The sequence below is a fragment of the Microchirus variegatus genome, assembly GCF_963457635.1.
Source record: "Microchirus variegatus genome assembly, chromosome: 6".
Lineage (NCBI taxonomy): Eukaryota > Metazoa > Chordata > Actinopteri > Pleuronectiformes > Soleidae > Microchirus > Microchirus variegatus.
The window spans coordinates 26,222,143-26,244,525 of NC_139807.1; the positions used below are offsets into that span (position 1 = coordinate 26,222,143).

At 42.4% G+C, this 22,383-nt stretch overlaps 1 protein-coding gene across 1 annotated transcript; it reads left to right on the plus strand.

The window, feature by feature from the left end:
• Positions 1–214: 214 nt before the first annotated feature.
• ankrd11 (ankyrin repeat domain 11) lies at positions 215–22,383 on the plus strand (the record flags this gene model as incomplete). The annotated part of the gene is made up of 12 exons (XM_083891236.1): positions 215–301; positions 2,678–2,810; positions 10,544–10,717; positions 11,705–11,905; positions 11,997–12,139; positions 13,125–13,272; positions 13,375–17,851; positions 17,959–20,665; positions 20,802–20,900; positions 21,441–21,584; positions 22,014–22,106; positions 22,198–22,383. The coding sequence occupies 12 exons, from the start codon at positions 215–217 to the stop codon at positions 22,381–22,383; spliced, it is 8,592 nt and encodes a 2,863-aa protein (XP_083747362.1).

A 22,383-nucleotide genomic window follows, 5' to 3' on the forward strand; every position in this document is an offset into this window, starting at 1 on the left:
TTTCCTGAAGAGCAAGGGTGTAATGGTTGAAAATAGAGTGCTTGATGTGCCACTAATGGCTGCATTGTCTGGCAGCGTGTAAATGTGTTTTCAAAGAAACATAGTGGCCAGGTGCTAACCCCCACCCCTTTTTCTTTTCTTTCTCTTTGTTCCAGACGGTTGATGACGATGCAATGGCAGCGTGAATGAAGCTTGGCGTGGGGAGAGCTGAACGATGCCCAAAGGTGGGGGTTCTAAAACCCCCCAGCTGGACCACTTCCCACTCAACACCGACATGGTGGAAAAGCAGGGTGGGAAGAAGGTAAGACTGAAACCATCAAACACACACACGTAGTGTTTTGTTTTTAACCTTGATATCTGATACTAAACCACTTAGAATTTACAAACAGGACAAAAAGTTGCCTGAAATAAAGAAGACATTTGGTCTTTAACTTGATGCATGTCGTACAACTGAAACTATCTGTCTGTCCAAGTGTCTTCAAACATGATACTGGAATGTCCAGCAGTTTCAGTAAAGCTGTTCTGCTGCTGATCCTTTTGTGTGACTCTTCTGTGGCAGAGGAAGGCATTTGCACATTGGTACAAAATGATTCATGCAATCCTACAAAAGACGTATGCTATTATTAACAAGTGGTAAGGACAGAGAACAATGGCACACTCACAAACCTATTGCCAAACAGAGCTCATTATAAAAGGAATTACATTTTAAACCTGAATCCCTCTTAGGCTTGTTGATTACAACTATCAGCTGTTAGCTGATACACTACTCCTCAAAAGTTTGGGGTCACTTAGAAATGTCCTTATTTTTGAAGGAAAAGCACTTTTTTCAATGACTATGACATTAAATGAATCAGAAATACACTCTATACATTGTTAATGTGGTCAACGACTGTTCTAGCCTGTTTCTACACATCTACACACATATTGATATTATTGATAATAAACTGTTAATATTCTTCAAATTCTCACAAACATTATGTCTTGGTTTCCTCTGCCATGATTATAAGCAGCTACTGACCTGTCGAGACATACTCACTGTTGGAATGTTATGAAAAGAAGGTTCTCCTAAAGTGTGAGGCGCAGCTTGATGATGTCATAGTGTTGAGCCACAGGCAGCAGCGTCAAGAGGCAAAGAGGACGTGCAGTTTATGCAGGCATGGATTTACAGCCCTCTGCAAAGGATTGCATCAGACTCTGGCATGGAGGGAGGGAGGGAGGGAGGGAGGGAGGGAATGAAGAGCACAGGGGTGGGTGGAAAACAGAGTGAGAAGAACACAGCAGGCATTGCTAGGAGACCACCAAACAGGGTGTCTTATGAAGGCAGAATTGAGGAAAGTCTCAATGTCAGAGCTTTCTTTAAAAAGCTTATCTTTAAATTTGGGTCCAGAGATTGTTTTTAATGCAATGGGTATTTAGTTCTGTATTTACTGCCGGGTGTTTGTTCTTCTTCACTTCCTTATGTCTCGTTTCCCTCGTGAGAGGAACTGCAGCTTTGACACACGCTTCTGTGTGAAATGTGGGTCCTCTTGTAGATGAGCAGAGATACAGACAGCGAGCGAGAAATCAGCCGGCTGTAGCTGACACTGTTTGTCTCTACTGTACCATGACATCATAGTCCTATGACTGGGGCTGGGCAGGGGGAGGAGTTCCAAGAATCCACACATAATAGGAAACCTGCCTGGAGGAGAGAAAGCGATGAGTCGGAGACAGACTGAGAAACTGAAAGAAATTACACTACATCACAAATTCACCACATCCGACATGAGATCTTAATCCCTCTGTTCATAAATAATAATAATGATCAAAGACATCTAAACCCTCCACCAAAATACTTTGCGTTGTTTGCACACTTTGTTTATGTGACCATTTCTTTACAATTGTGCAAGGTGACAAATATGTGAGTGTTTTCCAGCTGACTGAATCCACAGCTGGTGGAAACTCCCTGAGAGCTTAATCCTGTAATGTTTACTTCCTGTAGAGTGTCACCTAATTTGTGAAAACACAGTCACCAGCTGAAAAATAAGGCACTTTTTAAAATGTGTCTTTAAAAAAAAAAAAAAAAAAAAAAAGCAATTGAAAGAACACGTGAAAAAATGTACATGTGCCTGCCAGTGTGAACTGGAGGTTGATTATCTACACTGTAGTTGGCCACTGACTTGAAGAATATGTCTGAGGAACTCTCTTTCAAAACTAAAGTCTATGGTGCAGCTGTAGCTCAAGTGAAAGGAGCTTTACTCAAGCATTTTTGCACTCAAATTTATCTCCGTAAATTAGTTTTCGTTTCAGATCTCAATGTTGTAAAGCTCCTACTCCAGGATAAGCAAGTCCCCATCTCTGCCATACCCCAGCACAACAAAGAAACCAGTTGCACAAACACAACTATTTACATCTGTTGGTTGCACATATACAGTTGGGCTTGTGATTGTTTCCAGCAGCTGTAGACCACAAAGCTAAGTCGGCGTCAGCGTAGCCCCCTTCTCCTCGTGCCAGGAATGTAGTAGGAAACTCCTTCTTTTTTTTTTTACTTCACAAAAAAATATAATTGAGGTAGGGCCGAAAAAATGGCAATCAATAAAAGTCTGCAAGATCCATGGCTAGCTTAAATGTGTGCAAGTCTTATGGTCTGAATATTTTGTGTTTATGCTCATACTCATGCTCTGTTCTGTTTCCTTTACAGGATAAAGTGTTGTCAAACAAGACACCCAAATTGGATCGCAGTGATGGCGTCAAGGAGATGAAAGAAAAGGCCCCTAAAAGGAAGCTGCCCTTTACTACTGGAGCTAATGGAGACCAGAAAGATTCTGACTCAGGTAAGGAGGGTGTTTGCATGTATTCACTCATGCTTTGACATCTCTACCTTCACATGTGAGTGTAAACTGGGAATCAAAAAGTAAATTGGGTCGTAGTATCACATTCTTTGGAGTAGGCAGGAAGTAGCTCTGTGATGGGGGTGGGGCCTTAAAGTGAAAGGCTCTCAGCTCTCGCTTCAAGTCATTTTTGTGTCTATGGCAGACCATAGGGGGTTTGTTCCTGCAGTCACAGACGGAAAAAGAGAGTACCACCTCACAAAGCATGATCCAGTTAAGTGGGGATTTGTATGATGTACAAGTCTGACCAGGTCTGAATTTGGTAAGGCTCCAGCTTTGTGTTCTCTTAAATTAGAGAGAGAAGGACTACTGCTCATGCTTGTTTGACTTAGGGCTTTAAGGGTTCAGGATTTAGTTTGTTGAAAATGGTCCAACTCAGAGACTTTGGTAACAGCCTTCATCATCAGCAACTGAGTTGCTACATTGGTTCATATTCAGCCTCTACACAGGAGTGGAGAGCTGAAAGTTGTCTTTACGTATGTTGCAACAGATCACTGTTATTGTTCAGGGTCACCTAAGATCGTAAGATTGTGCATGTATTTTGTAGACGTTGTGCTTTGTGTGTGTGTAATTACTGCTTAGCACAAGTGAGTTGAAAGAGGTGAAATGTTTGATTGATTGAAGTGTTCACTTGCTTTCTTTCTTGCTTTTCTGTGTGATGTGATGTCATTGCTTATTACTGCTTAAACCTGCATCATGTAGAGGACTGAATGTATACTGTTTCTTACCCCACAACTGGTTTAATATCATTAAGCTGTTGGTTTTATCAGGCTGCTTCTTGTAGACCCCTCCCCCCCTACACACACACACACAGAAAGGGCAGGTGTGAACTCTTATCTCAAAACAATAGCGAGACTTTCTGTTAGTATGCTAATAGCTTGGTCTGCTATTGGATTGGGCAAGGTCTCTTTCAGCCCTCGACTCTCAACTGTTGCGTCATGATAGTTTGTGTTGACAATCTGCGGAAGCCTGAAAGTTTTCACGGTTTGTGCCATTATGTAATTCACAATGTTAATTCGGTCACAGTGCTAGTATTTGTCTGTCATTGTAGTGATTTAAGTCATTTTTAGGTCATCTAGTAGGCAAAATTCTTGGAAATCATTCTTGGTGCAATAACCGCTTGCAGTTAGCATTTTTTATATTTACATTATTTTCGAAGGAAAAGCAAATTTTTCTATGAATATAACATTACATGAATCAGAAATACACTATACATCGTTAATGTGGTAAACAACTATTGAAGCTGCAAACGTCAGTTTTTTTTTGTTTTTTTTAATGGAATGTGTACATAGGTGAATAGAGGCGCATTTCCAGTGTTCTAATAGTACATTGTGTTTTCTAATAGCGTTAGAAGGCTATTGGATGATTTTAAAACCCTTGTGCGTATATTAGCACCCTTGTGAGTATATTAGCACAGCTGAAAACAGTTTTGCTAGTTCTTTGACAGACCAGAGATTAAGTGTTTTATTTTTTATTTTTTAATAAGCTGGGTTTCTCTTAAATTGGACCTAGAACCGGAAGTTCCAATTAACGCTATTTGTTTGGTGTGTATCTGCGCCATTACCTCATTTATGAAGTCCTGAAGGTTAGAAACAAACCGTTCAGCCACTGCTGAGAATGTTGTGTTGTAATCTCGGGCTCAGCGGGATCTCTGAAAAAACCCGGCCTGGTTACGTAAACAGCGGTTCTCCTGAACAGTGGATCCTCCTGGTCCGGGCACTAGTCCGAGCACATCTGGTTGCGTACATTGAACCACAGAAGAAGAACGTCCGTTGTGGAGGTGTTTCACTTGCAAAAGTGCCCTATGACTCTGGGTCAAAGTCGTAAAGGGACTGCGGCAGGAAGTCGTGACAAAGCTATTTTTAAACAATGTTTTGATAATAAGTAACAGTGCATCCACCATTCCAGAGGGGGGAGCTGCGCTTCTGAGAGCTGGTGTAATGATTACGTCACTTCCAGGTATTGGCCAATCACAAGACCGTTGGGAAAGCTCTACGTTTGCTGGCCAATCACAACACAGTCTGTCTTCTGGGGGTGAGATTTCAGTCTGAAACATTGTGGCTGACGAGAGCTTCAGTGAGGACAGATGTATATTTGCTTGTTTCCAGCAATTAGGAAGTTTTGACCATATAAACAAGTTAATGTATGTAAGTAAACCTCCATAACTCACATATATGTGCCATAGGACCACTCTATGGGAGCTTTAACGTGTTTTAAATGTGTGATAGCGCCATAACTACAAAACTAGGAGGAAAATGTGAAAATACAGTATATCACAAAAGTGAGTACACCCCTCACATTTTTATGTGTTTTTATTATATCTTTTCATGGGGCAACACTGAAGAAAAAACACTTTTCTACAATGTTCAGTAGTCTGTGTACAGTGTTCTATAACAGTGACAATTTGCTGTCCATTCAAAGTAACTCAACACACAGCCATTAATGTCTAAACTGCTAGAAACACAAGTGAGTACACCCCTAAGTGAAAATGTCCAAATTGGGCCCAAAGTGTCAATATTTGGTGTGGCCACCATTGTTTTCCAGCACTGTCTTAACCCTCTTGGGCATGGAGTTCACCAGAGCTGCACAGGATGCCTCTGGAATCCTCTTCCTCTCCTCCATGATGACATCACTAAGCTGGTGGATGTTAGAGACCTTGCGATGCCCCAAAGATTCTGTAAAAGGTTTAAGTCTGGAGACATGCTCGGCCAGTCCATCACCTTTAACCCTCATCTTCTTTAGCAAGGCAGTGGTCATCGTGGAGGTGTGCTTGGGGTCGCTATCATGCTGGAATACTGCCCTGCGGCACAGTTTCCGAAGAGAGAGGATCATGCTCTGCTTGAGTATTTAACAGTACATGTTAGTAGGGCTGGGCAATATGGCTTAAAAATAAAATCCCAGATTTATTTATTAAAAAAATCGATTTTCGATTTAAATCAATTTTATTTTTAAACTACCAAAGACAAAATATTTATTCATATGATGTACTATGGGTAAATGCATGACGTTTTACACACACACAACTATTTAAATACGTAGCAAAGACTCTGATATACAGTAGCATACAGTTTGAAGCGTGCAGTCACTTGTTCCACGTCTGCCACCGCAAACTTCCAAGGAACTAGTATCAGTGACGATTGTCGATCGTTTTGTCGACAAAATCGTTGAGGGAAAATGGCTAATTGGGCCCAACTTGGACATTTTCACTTAGGGGTGTACTCACCTTTGTTGCCAGCAGTTTAGATGACGGTGTGTTGAGTTATTTTGAATGGACAGCAAATGTTCACTATATATACAAGCTGTACACAGACTACTTAACATTGTAGCAAAGTGTAATTTATTCAGTGTTGTCCCATGAAAAGATATAATAAAAAATGTATAAAAATGTGAGAGGTGTACTCACTTTTGTGATATACTGTATGAAGGCATGCTTTATATTAATTCACCTCAGGCATATTCCCTAATGTGTAGCTTGTGATTCCTATCTAATCAGTTTGTCTTATATTGCTTCAGTACCCTTTATAAAATGCATCAACTGTGTTTGTAGGTGCATTGAAATCTGTTCCTGGAAATTACCGAGTAATATCAAAGCATGGTCTGCTCTAACCTGTGCGTTGGTTGATTTGTATCCATTTCAAATCTATTGCATTATTTCTGTAATGACGTGACATATTTGCCGTGATGCTACTCTGTGTGTTTATGCGCGAACTATCGCAAGTTATTACAGGGACTGATGCCTCAAGAAACCCTAGATCGTTAAAGATGAAGGTCAATGAAGTCCCTCAAAACGTCCATGATTATGATAAATAGTCTGTGTTTACAGAGTGCTTTTATTGTCTTGTTGACCACTCAAAGCTGCTTTACACAACAGTTTTTCCAACTCACACCCATGTATCCATCCTTATCCATCCTTCCAAAGACTCACCAAGCCTCCCTTGACCTTCTCATTAGGGAGCGCTGGACAGCAGCATTTTTTCTGTCCTCGGGTCATCCTCCGTCTGTACTTCTCATGAACCATTATCAACTTAGGTCAGAAATCAGTTGTTCTATACAACTCTGTGTGGCAGCATATATTGAAATTATACAGGCTGGTGCTGTGATCGGCTGTAATGGCATTTAAAATGAGCAATTACACAAGTGGTAAATGAAAGCCTTTTGTGCTTTTACCCAGCATCAGACTTACTTTGTTCTTTCCACAGCGGGAAACATTTCAAATAAAAATGTCACTCGGTGTGAACATGCCCACTTATATAGAAGTTTAAATGATTCTAGAAGATTTGATGGTACATGGTCCTCAGTGAAGTGGTCTTTTTGTTTATCCTTTTTTTTTTTATTTATCTCGGATATTTATTCCAACTGCAGGCTTCCCTTTCCCATTGTGTCAGTTTTGTCACGGGAGAGATGGTCAGGTTTTGTCAATTTGAAGTAGGGTGTGAGCTAATAGGCAAATCTTTGTGTGTTATAAGCTTTCTGTCTCCATGACTCAGTCTGGACAAAAGCAGAAAACAGAAGCTCATATACTCACTATCTAACAAAAGCAACATGTTCCACATGTGCCAGCTGGACAGAGAGGACAGACAGAGCTTTGTACAGCGCTCTATATTCATTACATACATTTAGGAGTCTCTCTTGCTCAATACAAAGCATTGACAAAACATCCTGTTGGCCACTTCCTGCTTCTTCTCCCTTAACTTCCTGTTTATGTGACTTGTAAGAGCCCCAAAACGGAACTCTTTTATTTCTAATGCACTTTGGTCAGATCTACCTGGTTGATCTGGTTAGAGCGGTTCTTCTTGTACTTGGCTAACTGAACAAGACAGTCTTTTTGTTTTGGCACACAGTAACACTGAATGATTGTTTGCATGCCGTATCTAAATCTAACAGCTATTGCTTGACATTTATGTTTGATGTGGTCCCCTCCCATGGTCCATGTAGACAGTCTATTCATGGGTTGACTCTCCCTCGCTCGCTTGCGTTCCTTTTTTTATTATCCTTTCCTCTTATCTTGTTAGTCAAGTTTCATGCAGTGAGGAGAGTAAGGTTACAGCCCTGTCTGTAAGCTGAGCAATATCATTTTACTGAGACACACAAAGGCCCTGTTCTCTAAATAGACAACCAACAGAGATCCATGCTATGGGAGCTGACACAACTGTTAGTACATCGGTGTAATTCAGTAAGTCATACATGAAGTGTTTTTACACAACTTTGATGAATAACGGGCAGTTATATTTCCCAAATCTTTTCTTTAAAGCCAAAAAAATGACTTGATGAAAGCGAAATCCTATCCTTTAATTTACGAGAATGTGGAACAGTAACATTGGATAATATTAGGGCTGGGCGACTATTCAGTAACAAGATGTATTGCATTATAATAGTCTTCGATATCAATATGATAAAGGTTCAGTATTTATGATATATGCAAACGCACTTTCACGTAAAAGCTATGAAATGTTTTGATTCAGTAAATTGGTTTATTCAACTTTAACTTTTATCATAATTATTGATATTGACTGATATTTAGTGGGATAACATTTTCAGCCATATTGTCCAGCCCTAGTTGTTAGGTTAATTACTCACTGGTCAAGCTTGAATGTCTGAATGTTAGTGTTGTTCCAAGATTCTTACACGACTGTTCAAAAGTTTGGTGACTTAGAAATGTCTTTATTTTTGAATGACTATTCTAGCTCCAAACGTCTGGTTTTTAATGGAATATGTACATAGGTGTATAGAGGCCCATTTCCAGTGTTCTAATGGTACATTGTGTTTGCTAATCACGTTAGAAGGTTATTGGATGATTAGAAAACCCTCGAAAACCCTTGTGCAATGATGTTAGCACAGCTGAAAACAGTTTTGCTGGTTCTTTGACGAAAGAGCAAAATTATTATTTTGAATAAAAATCATTATTTCCAATATTTTCAATGTCTTGATTATATTTTCTATTCATTTTGCAACTATTTTGATGAATAAAAGTGTGACTTTTGATGGAAATCACAATAAAATTGTTAAGGTGACCCAAACTTTTGAACAGTAGTGTATATATTATAAACACCCATCACTATTTTATGCTATTTGGAATTACATCCATGTCAGAGATTGACTGATGATGAGTCTCATATGGGTGACTATGGCCTTGTGTGGTTTAGTCGCAGCCCTGTGCTTGGGTTCATCAGGGTAAGAACGTCTTCCTGCTTTGCAGTGTTGTAAATACCGCATGGAAAGGCAAGCATAGCACTTTTTTTGTTCTGCTGCTCAGAAAACATGTTTGGACTGCTTCTGTGGTTCCTGCTGTTTAAGTCTTAGAGCAGGAGGAATGTGTCTAAATGGCAAATGCTTTGGAGAACATGAGAGTGTATCAAAGAGGGGTGTGGGGGGGGGGGGTGCACATTAACTCTAAGTGTTCACAGATGTTAGTGAAAGTTCATCAGCTCTGCACTCGTGACTGAAAAAATATTTTCCTGGAAATCTTTGGGCCACCGGAACTGTGAGCCTCCTTGTTCCCTCCTGAATTTATTTAATTGTGTTTTTGTGGCCTTGAGCGAGATTTGGAATGAGAAATCTTCTCACAGGAATCACATGCAGACCTAGGTTTCTTAATCTGTACATGCACTTTTGGATTTGTTTTAGTTGCAGGAGTCTGTAGTGTTGATGGTGTTTTCTTGTTCTCCCTTACTGATGAAGTGTTAGTATCCTGCGTAGCTTTACCCTTCATAAGGGTCATCAACTGGTATGTTGCTATTGAAAATAATTGCTGGGTGTGTCTTTGTGGAGCAGCTGCTTTTGTCCAGTAGCACCATGTCTCCAGTAAGCCTGGCAGACAGGCATGAGTTGACCTTGGCAAGGCCACTTTGAATTGAAACATACACCAGATATGTCATAATAACCGTATTTCTGCCAAGTCACACCCTCTTTCCTCTCCTCTCGATTTGCACTGATTGGCTTGAAAACTGACAGACATAAACATACAGCCTGTGGCCCCTCCCACTGGCAGCTGGGTAATAACTCTAAAGTCAAAGCCTCCTACCTCCAAACTCCTCACATACTTGATTGCATATGTCGTATACGAGTAAGTTTGTGCTGAAATTATTATTATTAAGTGCAAATATGTTTTTGTAGTCACACACACTACCGTTCAAAAGTGTGTGGTCACTTAGAAATGTCTTTATTTTGGAGGGAAAAGCAATTTTTTTCAATGACGATAACATGAGATGAATCAGAAATGCACTCTATACATTGTGTGGTAAATGAATACTCTAGTTGCAAACGTCAGGTTTTTAATGGAATTTTGATGAATACAAGTATGAAAAAGATATCGTACGGGTGACCCCAAACTATTTGTGCTGAAATAATCATAATAATAATTAGTGGAAATGTGTTTTTGTAGTCACACATAGAGAGTGGTCCATGCAACATTATATATGCCACTTATCCTTTAAGGGTCAGAGGGGACTGATGATGACCAGTTTATCAGTGGATTGACATATAGAGACAAACAACCATTCACACTGCCAAGCAATTTTCACCAATGAATATTTACACAGTGATAATGTGTCTCTTGTGGCTTCAACACTAATAACAGACCTATTACTTCTCCCTTTCATAAGGTTCTGCAAATTAGATTTGTTTGTGTAGGTGTCGACGTGTTAATATTAACTTCTGTCTCGTCACTGTTGTTGCAGAGAAACCAGGTCCAGAACGGAAGCGCATTAAAAAGGAGCCCACCAACACTCGGAAGGCGGGCTTGCCGTTTGGGATGGGGATGCCAGGGATCCGGGCCGGGTACCCCCTCTCTGAACGGCAGCAGGTGGCCTTGCTCATGCAAATGACAGCTGAGGAGTCCGTCAACAGTCCAGGTGCATGTTTATCATGGAAGCCACGTTTTCTGTGGGCGGGTGGCCGACGAGGAAAGAGCTTTATGTGTAGACTGTGTACGTGTAGGTCTTCAGGTGATGAATGAAGGCAGGCTTAAGGGTGGAGAGGAGGTGGGGCTGTTTGTTTTTGTTTATTTTTTGGAAAATTAGCATGTTGTTGGCTGCTATTTTGCCCATTTTAGTGTAGCTTAGTTTAATAAGTGATATACACATGAATTCACATTAAATACAGTTGCTATGTTACACTATGCTGTCAGTGAAAGGCTGTTTGTATTTTTTGCAACTGTAGTTGTCACATTGTTTTCATTAGCCATAGTGGAATTACTCTTTTCCCAAATACGGCATGAGACTGTCAAGGAAGTGAAACTAACCTAATCTGGTTGGTATTGCATTAGTCTGGAACTAATGGTGCAATCTCATCATCTGAACCAAATCACAGCACACCCCTAGAACATAACACGCTTGCAAGCTTTTTTGTCTTTATTTGTTATGCTGTATTGTATATTTATGCCTTTCAACATCAAGATCCAGATCTGCTGTTTATGTACAGCCTCCTAAATCAATTCATGTGCTGGATACCTTAAAAAAAGTATTACTGTTTTGTTATTGTGCATTTTAGTCTCACTGTTGACATTTAAGATAGAAGGTTAGTAGGTTTGTGAGAACCAGTACAAGTAAGACACTTAATTCCTTTGTTGCATGACTGTTGGCATGGATATCCTGTAAATAACATGAGTGTGTTTCAGTCAATATCATTTGGGGCAATAGCTATGCAAACTCAATTATGTAAATGTGATTTATATTAGACTTGGGTTTAATCTTGTAAATGTGATGAAATGCTGAAGTATGACCAACCCCCTTTTATGGTGACTGGTAGAGCAAGATTGCCTCCCTGTGGCTGTAAGCTGTTAAACCCAACATACAAATATGTTCTTGTGTTGACGTTAAATATCTATCTCCCACCAACAGATACAACACCAAAGCATCAGTCACAGTCCAGTATGGGTCAGAAGGGAACACCAAACTCTGCATCTAAAACCAAAGACAAAGTAAATAAACGAAATGAGAGAGGAGAGACTCGGCTGCACAGAGCAGCGATCCGTGGAGAGGTACGCCGCATCAAGGAGCTCATCAGCGAGGGAGCCGATGTGAATGTAAAAGACTTTGCAGGTGAGTTTTACTCTTGTTTGACGCAACATATATTCATTCATTCATGATATATTGTGTGCAGATTTCTCACAGTGTTTCTAATGTTTTCTAGGCTGGACTGCATTGCATGAAGCGTGCAATAGGGGTTACTATGATGTGGCCAAGCAGCTGCTGGCAGCCGGGGCAGAGGTCAACACCAAGGGTCTGGATGATGACACCCCTTTACACGATGCATCCAATAATGGGCATTTCAAGGTATGTTGGCATGTTAAAGGCATGTTAACGGTATTAACAACGTGGCGCGATTCCATGACGACTGGCCGGAAAAAAAGACGCACGTGACGTCATGTTTACGTGACTCCCGATTGTTAAAATGAGTTTCTAAAGCAAGGCTAAACTTTAAAATCAGAGGCACACATGCGCAGTACACAGGTATGCTGGTTGTTTGTAGTGCTGCACTTTTCCTTTAACTCATTAAGGCCTAAAACGCCTGGAAAAACTGCCTCTAAAACCTGAGGTTCAATGCCTACTAAATGATTGATTTCTCAGCCTCTGTAACAGATAGGAACACAATTCAAAAAGTATTTGAGAGCTTACACCTGTGACTCCTCAAAATCCCTGCCTTCAAAAATATCTGTCAAGGCTGTCAAAGTCTTCCATATTTGTTCGAAGAAATTACAAAACAAGGCCGCAAGGCATTCTTATATCCCCCAAAAATTGACGTATCCACTTTACCGGCGTCAATGGTAGAATAAAGTCGCCACGCTCCCGGCTCTTATGGTAAAAACGCGGCAATACTTTCCCTGCTTCAATGGGTTAATAAACAGACCGCTCCAGTTCCACTGTAGTGCGCTAATGGAGATAACGCAGCTAATGGAGCTAATTGGTAAGCAACGCGTAGAAAACATCACGACACGCATCTTTTTCTGGCCAGTTGTCATGGAATCGCGCCACATGGTTAATGCCGTTAACATGGCCAGCACTACTCTTTATATTAAAAAAAATTAATCTGGGGTTATTTTATATCGATACTGAAAGTAGAAAATGAGAATCACAATTCTTATGTGAATCGATTTTGGGCACACCCCTACTGAACATGGAAAAGTTAATGGTAGTTTTCATAGCTCATGCTTAACTGTGTAGTTTCCTATAAACTGTAAATTCTACACCACTAAATCATCTATTATTACGCTTGTGGTGCAGTTTGTATTCATTACATATTCTCTTTGACTAATTTCAGGTGGTTAAGCTGCTCTTACGGTATGGAGGGGACCCATGTCAAAGCAACAGGAGAGGTGAAACACCACTGAAGGTTGCCAACTCTCCAACGATGTTAAATCTGTTGCTGGGGAAAGGCACTTACACTTCAAGTGAAGAAAGTTCATCAGGTGTGTAAATATTGATCATTTGATATTCACGTAGACACGGCTGGGGCAGCAAGAGTTAAAAATCACATGTATTGATTTTGCCTCTTTTTTCAATTTACACAGAATCTTCAGAGGAAGAAGATGCTCCCTCATTTGCACCGTCCAGCTCTGTCGATGGCAATAACACAGACTCAGAGTTTGAGAAAGGCCTGAAATTGAAAGGGAAACCCATAGAGCCTCCTAAATCTGCTGTCACGCCGGTCAAAGATGAATACGAATTTGACGAGGACGACGAGGAGGAGCGCGTCCCCCCTGTGGACGACAAACACCTTTTGAAAAAGGATTTCCGTAAGGACCAGGTCACCAAGCCCGCCGCCGCCGCTGCCGCTGCCGCCAACAGCTTCATCGCCATACCCAAGATGGAGGTCAAAACTTATTCCAAAAGCAACTCGCTCACACCAAAGAAAACTGTCAGGCGGATCATCTCTGACAGTAACAGTTCAGACGAGGATGACAGGACATTGTGTTTCACGCCAGCACCAACACCACGGCAACAAGCCCAGCAAACAAATACCAAGGCTAGAGACTCTGGCAGCATGAGCTCTAAACAACAGAAAGACAAGAATAAAGTCAAAAAGAAGCGGAAGAAGGAGAGCAAAAACAATGCCAGTAAAGAAGTCCGGTTTGGTAAAATCAATGACAAATTTTGTACATCTGATTCAGACTGTGGGGATATGGAGAGTGAGGATGACAAGGGCTCAAATAGTATGAAGGACTCTTCTGCAGCGAGCCTGAAAGACTCCTCTGGCTTTAACGCATCCTCCTCCTCTTCCCATGGTAACTCGAACTCTCAGAAACAAGCTCAGTCATTAGCGGAACAGCATCCAAAGCAGTGGAGGACAGATGGATGGAAGACGGTGTCATCTCCGACTACATGGTCAGACGTCAGTTCTCTCTCGGATTCAGTCAGAACGAGACTGTCCAGTGAGTCCGACTACTCCTCTGCTGATTCCAGCATCGAGTCGATAAAACAAGTGAAGAGGAAAGCACAGGAGAGCAAAAAGAAGAACAACATTGTGCACAGTAATGCTGTAGACAAGAAAAATTCTGAGCTCTTTAAAAACTCCAGTGTGGACAGCGCTGTGTCCAAAACTGATGTCGACGGCAAAGTGCTGAAAAAGCACAAAGTGAAGCATAAGCACAAAAATAAAGAAAAGGACAAGGCTCCGAGCCTAGTGCTTAATCAGGACATGAACGAGAAATTTGTCAAAAGTTATTCCTTTGATTTTGATGATTCAAGACAGAAGTCCCTAATCGTTGACTCGGAATCACCAGCTGAGAGCAAAGTCAAGCTATCCAAACACGATAAAGACCATTCAAAAAAGGAGGACAGGATATTGAAGAGTAAGTCAGAAGAGAAGGAATGGTCGTCTGGTAAAGATCAGCATAGAACAACAAAGGAAGAGAAAAATAAGAAAACAAAGGACTCCACTAAGGATAAAACAAACAAGGAGGAGAGGGAGAAGCCTGCAAAATCTGAAAAGGAAAGAAATCTTAAAGAGAAAGAGAAGCCCAAGGAGGATAAACAAAAAGCTCACAAAGAGGAGAAGAAGAAAAAGTCCAAAGAGAAGTCCTCCTCAAAGGCAGACAGGAAAAGTGAGCAGAAAGAGGAGAAACATCTAAAGGTGGACAAAGAGAAAAACACCAAGGAGGAGAAAGAAAAAAGTAAAAAAGACAAGGCACAGAAAGAAGACGCTGACTATGAGAGTTATGACGTCAACAACCGTTTCCTCAATCTGGAGGACACAAAGCTCAGTGCCTCGGATGACCACCATGACAGATGGGGCTCTGAGATGTCGTCTGACTCCTCCCTCTATGAAGATAGTTGGGATGCTCCCATTAAAGAGTACAAGGAATACAAAGCCAACAACTCCGTTAAACTGATTGTTGAGACTGTTAAAGAAGAGACGCGACGAAAAGAGAACAAAGTCAAGGACAAGAAATCGGATCACAGTGAGAAAAGATCGGAGAAAGAGGCCACTTCGAGAAAGAAAGACAAAGACTCCTCAGAAAAGACGAATGAAAAGAAAAAAGACTGGTCAGAAAAACAAAAACTAAACTCAAGTCACTCAGTTGAAAAAGAAAAGAAGCGGAAGGAGTTGACTGACACAGTCAAAGACAAAAAAGACAAGGATTCTCTGGACAGCAGTCGAGACCGCAAAGACTCGCATGAGTCCTTAAAAGACAGAAAGGAAATCAAAATCAAACAGGAATCTACGAGAGATGAGTACGGCAACGATGCTTTCTTCAAAGACATCGATGCCAGCAAGTCCTCTGATATCAGAGAAAGAAACCACTCTGGAAAGGAGAAAGAGAAGAAAGGTGAGGGATCAGAGAAGAGGGAAAAGACAAAAGCAGACAAGCATAAAGACAAAACAAAAGACAGGGGAGTTGATCAGGAGAAGGAGAAGAGCGAGAAAAGCTCCACAGAAAAACTGGCTAAGGACACGGACCGGGGTACCAAAGACAAGAAGGAGGGTGTCAAAGACAAACATAAAGAGTCTCATGGCAAAGACAAAGATCGAAAGATGTCTTCGGAACTGACCAAGGATAAGAAAGAAAAGTGCTCCCAGGACAAACATGCAGACAGGGAGAAAGACTTCTTGGAGGTAAAGAAAGAGGAAAGAAAACCTGAGAAAATCCGGGAGAAAACATGGTACAAGATAGCCGACATATTCACTGATGAAAGTGACGACGATGACGACAGCTACAATAGTGGTGTTCTCGTGTCTGACTCTGTTCGAAAAGACTCAACACCTGATCAGGACGAGCTGGATCACTTCCCTTCTGAAAAAAGTCGAAAATCTTCCTTAGAGGCTAAACATAACACAGAAAAGGCAAAAGACAAAGAACACAAAGAAAAGAAGAAGGAAAAGGCCACATTTGACACAGGTAAAGAGAGGAAAGGCTCCCTAGAGAAACACAACAAAGACAAGAAGGACTGCGGAGATGCAAAACACAAGGAACGAAAAGACAGGATGTCGGTGGATTCAAACCAAGACAAGAAAAACAAGCAGAAACTGCTGGACAAAAGGGACACCAGTGAGGAGAAGACAAAAAGTAAATATAAAGACAAGCTGGACCATTCTAAAGAAAGAAAACCCTCAAAGGGCAGTGGTGAGAATGAAAAGTCCCTTTTGGAAAAATTGGAAGAGGAAGCTATGAACGACTACAAGGACGACTCCAATGACAAGAATAGTGAAATCTCTTCAGATAGTTTCACTGACAGAGGTCACGAGCCAGTCCTCACCAGTAGTTACTATGAGTCCATCAGTCTGACTGACGTGTCCGAGGACAGGAGAGACTCTTTGTCCATATCTACACCCCAGGACAAGTTCAGAGAGAAGGAAAGGCACCGACATTCGTCTTCATCCTCGTCTAAGAAAAGCCACGACAAGGATAAAGAAAAGGTCAAGAAAGACAAAGGAGATAAACGCGACAAGACGGAGGAGATCAGAGAGTCCTACAGCCGCCGAGAGAGCCTACCTTTTGAGAAAGAGCCCATGCCCCTAGAAGCTGACCCTTACACATTTCCATATGGAGGTAAGGGAGATGGAGAAGATGACTTTGAGAAAACACTGGAATTTGAAAAAGAAATGTCCAAAAAGGACAAAGACAAAGGAACTGGTGTCATCAGTGACAGAATGAAGGACAAAAAGAAAAAGGAGAAATATAAGGAAAAAATCAAGGAGGAGAAGAATAAGTACCTTGATGGTTTTGGCTCATTAAAACACTCCAAAGAGGATGTAAAATCAGGATTGAAAGACAGCCCGCAGATCACCGTTCTGAAAGACAGGTCAAAAGAAGACAGTCCTAAATTTGAGGTGAAGAAAGAGAGAAATCGTGACACATTGGACAAAGATAACCGAATGGATCAGATTAAATCTAAGACTAAGGATGAAAATGAGAAGCTCTCTCAGTCCAAAGACATAAGTCGGAAAGATAATCGCCCACGTGAGAAACTGCTTGTGGATGACGATTATCAAATGACGAGTTTTGGTCAGATGTTGAGTCTAAAAGACCAGGAGATTGAAGAGAAACACAAGAGACACAAAGAAAGGATGAAGCAGATGGAGAAACTGAGACCCAAGTCAGGGGACCCAAAACTTAAAGACAAAACCAAGTCCACAGACGAAGTCAGAAAGAATCGAAGTGAGCTGTCTTCAAAGAAATCCAACAGTCTTGAATCTGGACTTAAAGAGAAGAAGCTGAAGGATGTAGGTCTCCCTGCCCAAATGATGTCCCCAGGCAGGAAGTTCCAGCCTCCAGACAGTCAAAATTCAAAAGACTGGCTTGGTAGCCAACAAATGAAGGAGCATCTCCCTGCCTCTCCGAGGCCAGATCAGAACAGACCAACTGGTATTCCCACACCAACATCTGTCATCTCCTGTCCCAGTTTTGAAGAAGTAATGCAGACTCCTCGGACCCCATCTTGCAGTGCAGAGGATTACCCCGATATTATGTTGGATGGGTTGGACTGTCAGAACTCATCAGCTATGACGATGTCAATGAATGCTTGTTCCCCGTCCTTCTTTGAAAGGTAAGTAATTATACAACACATTGAGGGTCGCTGTTGCCATTATTTCATTGTACTGTGTTGAATGAGGCATGGTTTCTAATGCTTTCTTTTTTCTGTTTTCCACTCAGTAGGTACTCTAATTCCCAGAGCTTCCAGGAAGGCACCTGCCCTACCCCTGCGAAGAACCTCCAGCTGCCGCTTGTCAGTCGTTCTGCATCCTCAGATGTCCGCCGGCCCCTGGAGGACGAGTTCAAGGCTGAAGCTGACAAATTCCTTCGACAGCAAACTGATCCAGAGGTGGACTTTGATCCGTCATCTTCCCAAACTCTTGAGGACAAATCGGCGACAATAGATAGGCTAGAATGCCTGTCGACTCACTACTTTTCTCCGATGGGTTTGTTGTCCCCCCGGCGGGAGCCAGCACACCCAACACCGGACGTGGCAGCACCAGCTCTTACTGGCCCTGAGGTCAATGAGCACCTTCCTGAAAGTGTATACAGTTACTTGCCCAAACCCTCCACTCCAGTTCACAGGCCAGACCCTCAGGAGCCCTGCTTTGACATTGCTGCACCGCCAACGCCAGCTCCTGCAGCCTTGCCACCACTGGACATCGATGACATCTCGGAGCCTCATCATAGTGAACCTAACCTGATCCTGTCAGATCTTCCTTCTGTCACAGAAGAGCAAGAACAGGAAGACGAGGACGAAGAAGAGGAGGAGGAAGATGAAGAAGAAGAAGAAGAAGAAGAAGAAGAATGTGATCTGGATGATAGAGATGATGGAGAGCATTGTGCAGTTGAGGAGCCTGAGCAAACAAGGGACCCATGTCCATTCTCCCCTCAGTTTGAGGACCCCCTGAGAAAGAGCTGGCCTGCTGAGTCTCCAGAGAGGCACGAGTCAGAGGTCCACGAGCTCTCCCCAACCCCAACTGGACCTAACCAAGGAGAGGACTGCTATGAGCACAGCATAGGCTGGAACCCTGATATGGACCTCAAATCACCCCACCGGAATTACGGGGAAATAGAAGCTGCCGTCTCTAAAATCACCAGTCCTTATTCACATTCAGACAATGATATGCAGCACTTGTCTGGACACCCTTCTGTCACTCCACCGTATGCTACCTGGAACAGGTGGTCCAAAGAGGACCCAGAAGACTTTGATGAGCAAAAGGAGGCTGTGGCTGACATCCCCTCCTCTCCGGAGAGGCAGGACACAACTATGGATGGGGAACCCAACTATTTGAACACCTCCTCCTCCTCTAACAGGCTGGAGTCATTCTTTCAGGAATGCAACAAACCTAGTATAGAGGAGAGTCACCAGATTGACACAGAACCAACATGTGTAGAAGAACCAGACGACAGACAGGACCCACACAGTTTCAGTGATACCACTGATGGTCACATGGTTCCACCTGTTGGCCCAGAGCCTGTGGTGCCCTGGGCAGACCCGTTCTCGGCGGATGCCGATGAACTGGATGACCTGGGACCATTTTCTTTGCCGGACTTACCACTTCCAGACAAGTCAGAAGAAGCCGAGCCTCGAGACCCCGAACCAGTGGAGCACAACAAAATTGTGTCGAGCCACATCAGACACAGTATAACAGAGAGAGAAGACCCAGACATCATGGAGGTTGACCTTCCAAGCCTAGATAAGACACCATGCGCTGCTGCAGACCTGAGTTTGGAAGAGCCCACTGGACAAGATTTAGTTGTACCGTCACCGCACGCAAACTTCCAGCAAGACTTGGATGTTGAACCTCAGAGTGTCCCAGTCAACAGTGCTCTGTCTCTTATTCAACAACAGGAGAGGCAAGAACCTTATGGAGGACCCGATGAGTTGGAGTCCAATATATTGTATTCCTCTGTGAAATCAGATGCCGGTCAGCAGCATCACATACAGATCCACTCCTTCACTGAGTCACTGCAGTTACCCCTAGATTCAGTGTCTGCTGTCAAGTCAGAGGTGAGACAGGAGGAGATGCCTGAGCCTGCAGCAGAGCCTGTGTCGTGCAGTCCTCTTCCTCAGCCCCCAGTGGCAGTCAGCCTTCGTAGCACGGTGGAGCTACCAGACATTCAGGAGACCACATCCAAGCTAACCCCAGTAACCCTGAACACTGTATCCACCATTATAGATATCCCTAAGAAGGTAGATGAAATCCCTCAAAGAATAACCCGCAATCGCGCCAAGAACAATCCCCCTACTGTTGTTGTCGTCCCTTCTACCTCCAGCATAATAACCTCATCTGCCACTGCCTCCCCTGTTACGACCAGTCCAACAGCAAGCATCACCCTGATCCCTACGAGAACCCCAACACCCACGTCGGGCTCTTCCTTCTCAACTCTGAAGAAGGACAAAGAATCTGTGCTTCACGTCTCCTCCACTGCAACAAACACAGTCTCTGCAGTTTCTGTACCTGCTTCTGTGACGGCGTCTGCAACAGTGGTTCTCAGTAGGACGACGAAAGGACGCCCTCTCCAAGTGGACGATGACGAGAGTCAGACGCAACACCCACGGAAGAGAAAATTTGCCCGTTCTGCTGGGCAGCACGTCCAGGTCCAGCTGGTGAACACGGCGATGCAGCAGACGAGAGAAATGATTCAGCAGACTTTGGCCGTGGTAGTAAACGCCATCAAGCTGGACGATATTGAGCCCTACCACAGTGACCGCTCGAACCCTTACTTTGAGTACCTGCAGATCAGGAAGAAGATTGAGGAAAAGAGAAAGATTTTGTGTTACATCACCCCACAGGCCCCTCAGTGCTACGCTGAGTATGTGACCTACACTGGCTCGTACCTGCTGGATGGAAAGCCCCTCAGCAAACTTCACATCCCTGTGGTACGTTACCGCGTCTAAACCTTTTACTCAGCTTGGTCATATTTGTGTTAAGGGTGTCTCTTTTTCCCTGACATAATATATTGATTAGTGCTTGACAACAGTTTTAAATTCAAATATATATATATTTTCTCATCAGATTGCACCACCTCCTTCGCTGTCAGAACCCCTGAAGGAGCTTTTCAGACAACAGGAGGCAGTAAGAGGGAAGCTCAGGTTGCAGCACAGCATAGAACGGGTAAGAAATACAGTCAAGTTATTGTTCTTATTTATTTCCTGTGCCAGTTTTCAGCTCAAACACATGCACTAAACACTACGATGAAAGACCAAAGACTGTTTTGTATAGAAATTGCAGGTGTGCATTTTCTCCCCTAAAGGACATTTTAATACAATACGGTGACATATTATGCAAAATCTACTTTTTAATCGTCTTATTATCATCATATTTTGGGCTCTGGAGGCCCTATGATTAGGCAAAGTGTGAAAAAAGATGACTCCTGTCATGTTTTTGTGGTCCGCCTCAGTCTAAGTACAGGAGATAAAACACACAATGTTGACTTCTGAGCATGTCACAGACATGTTCTTTAGGACACCAGGGAACTGGGTTCACTTGGAGAAATAGGCTATAATATGTCTACTTTAAAATATCAAGGTCAATACAGCGGTCAGTGTATGAATGCATCTGATTCTGATTTCTATATTTGCTGATCTAAACTCATTTCAACTTTTTTTTTTTTTTATTAATAATCCTCTTTTTCTGTTTGCTCGCTGTTTACAGGAGAAGCTGATTGTTTCCTGTGAGCAGGAGGTTCTGAGGGTCCACTGCAGGGCAGCCAGAACAATAGCCAATCAGGCTGTTCCATTCAGTGCCTGCACCATGCTGTTGGACTCTGAGGTGTACAACATGCCATCAGAGAGCCAGGTAAGAGTCTAATATAGAGCTGCAACTAACCATTTTTTTTTGTAATCGATTAATCCGTCCATTATTTTTTCGCTGAATCATTTGGTTCATAAAATGTTTAAAAAAAAAATGTTAATCAGTTTGTCAAACCAGGAAATGATGAGCTTGTCAAATGTCTTGTTTTATCCACAAACCAAAAGGATTCAGGTTTTAATGATTTCTTTGTTATGTGGAGCAAAGAAACAAAGAAAATCTAAACATTTAAGAAGCTAAAACAATCACAAATCTTGTTTTAACAGATTTAACAGATTGATGAATTATCAAAATAGTTCACGATTAATTTATTCATCAATTAATTGTTTCAGCTCTAGTCTAATATTACTGATTTTAATTGAAGAGGCAACACACTCCATGACTTAGTCTGTGTTCTAACTTCACATGTGTTGGCAGGGTGATGAGAACAAATCTGTGAGAGACCGCTTCAACGCTCGTCAGTTCATTTCTTGGATTCAGGATGTGGACGATAAATATGACCGCATGAAGGTATGAATGTGCATTTTCCCAATGATTTAATTGTTATCAACATGCTAATGTGAAGCCTTCAGTGAAAGAAATCTGTCGTATATTTCTGCAGACATGTTTGCTGATGCGGCAGCAGCACGAGGCGGCCGCGCTCAATGCGGTGCAGAGGATGGAGTGGCAGCTGAAGGTCCAGGAGCTGGACCCGGCGGGGCACAAGTCCCTCTGTGTCAACGAGGTGCCGTCCTTCTACGTGCCAATGGTCGACGTCAACGACGACTTTGTCCTTCTGCCTGCGTGA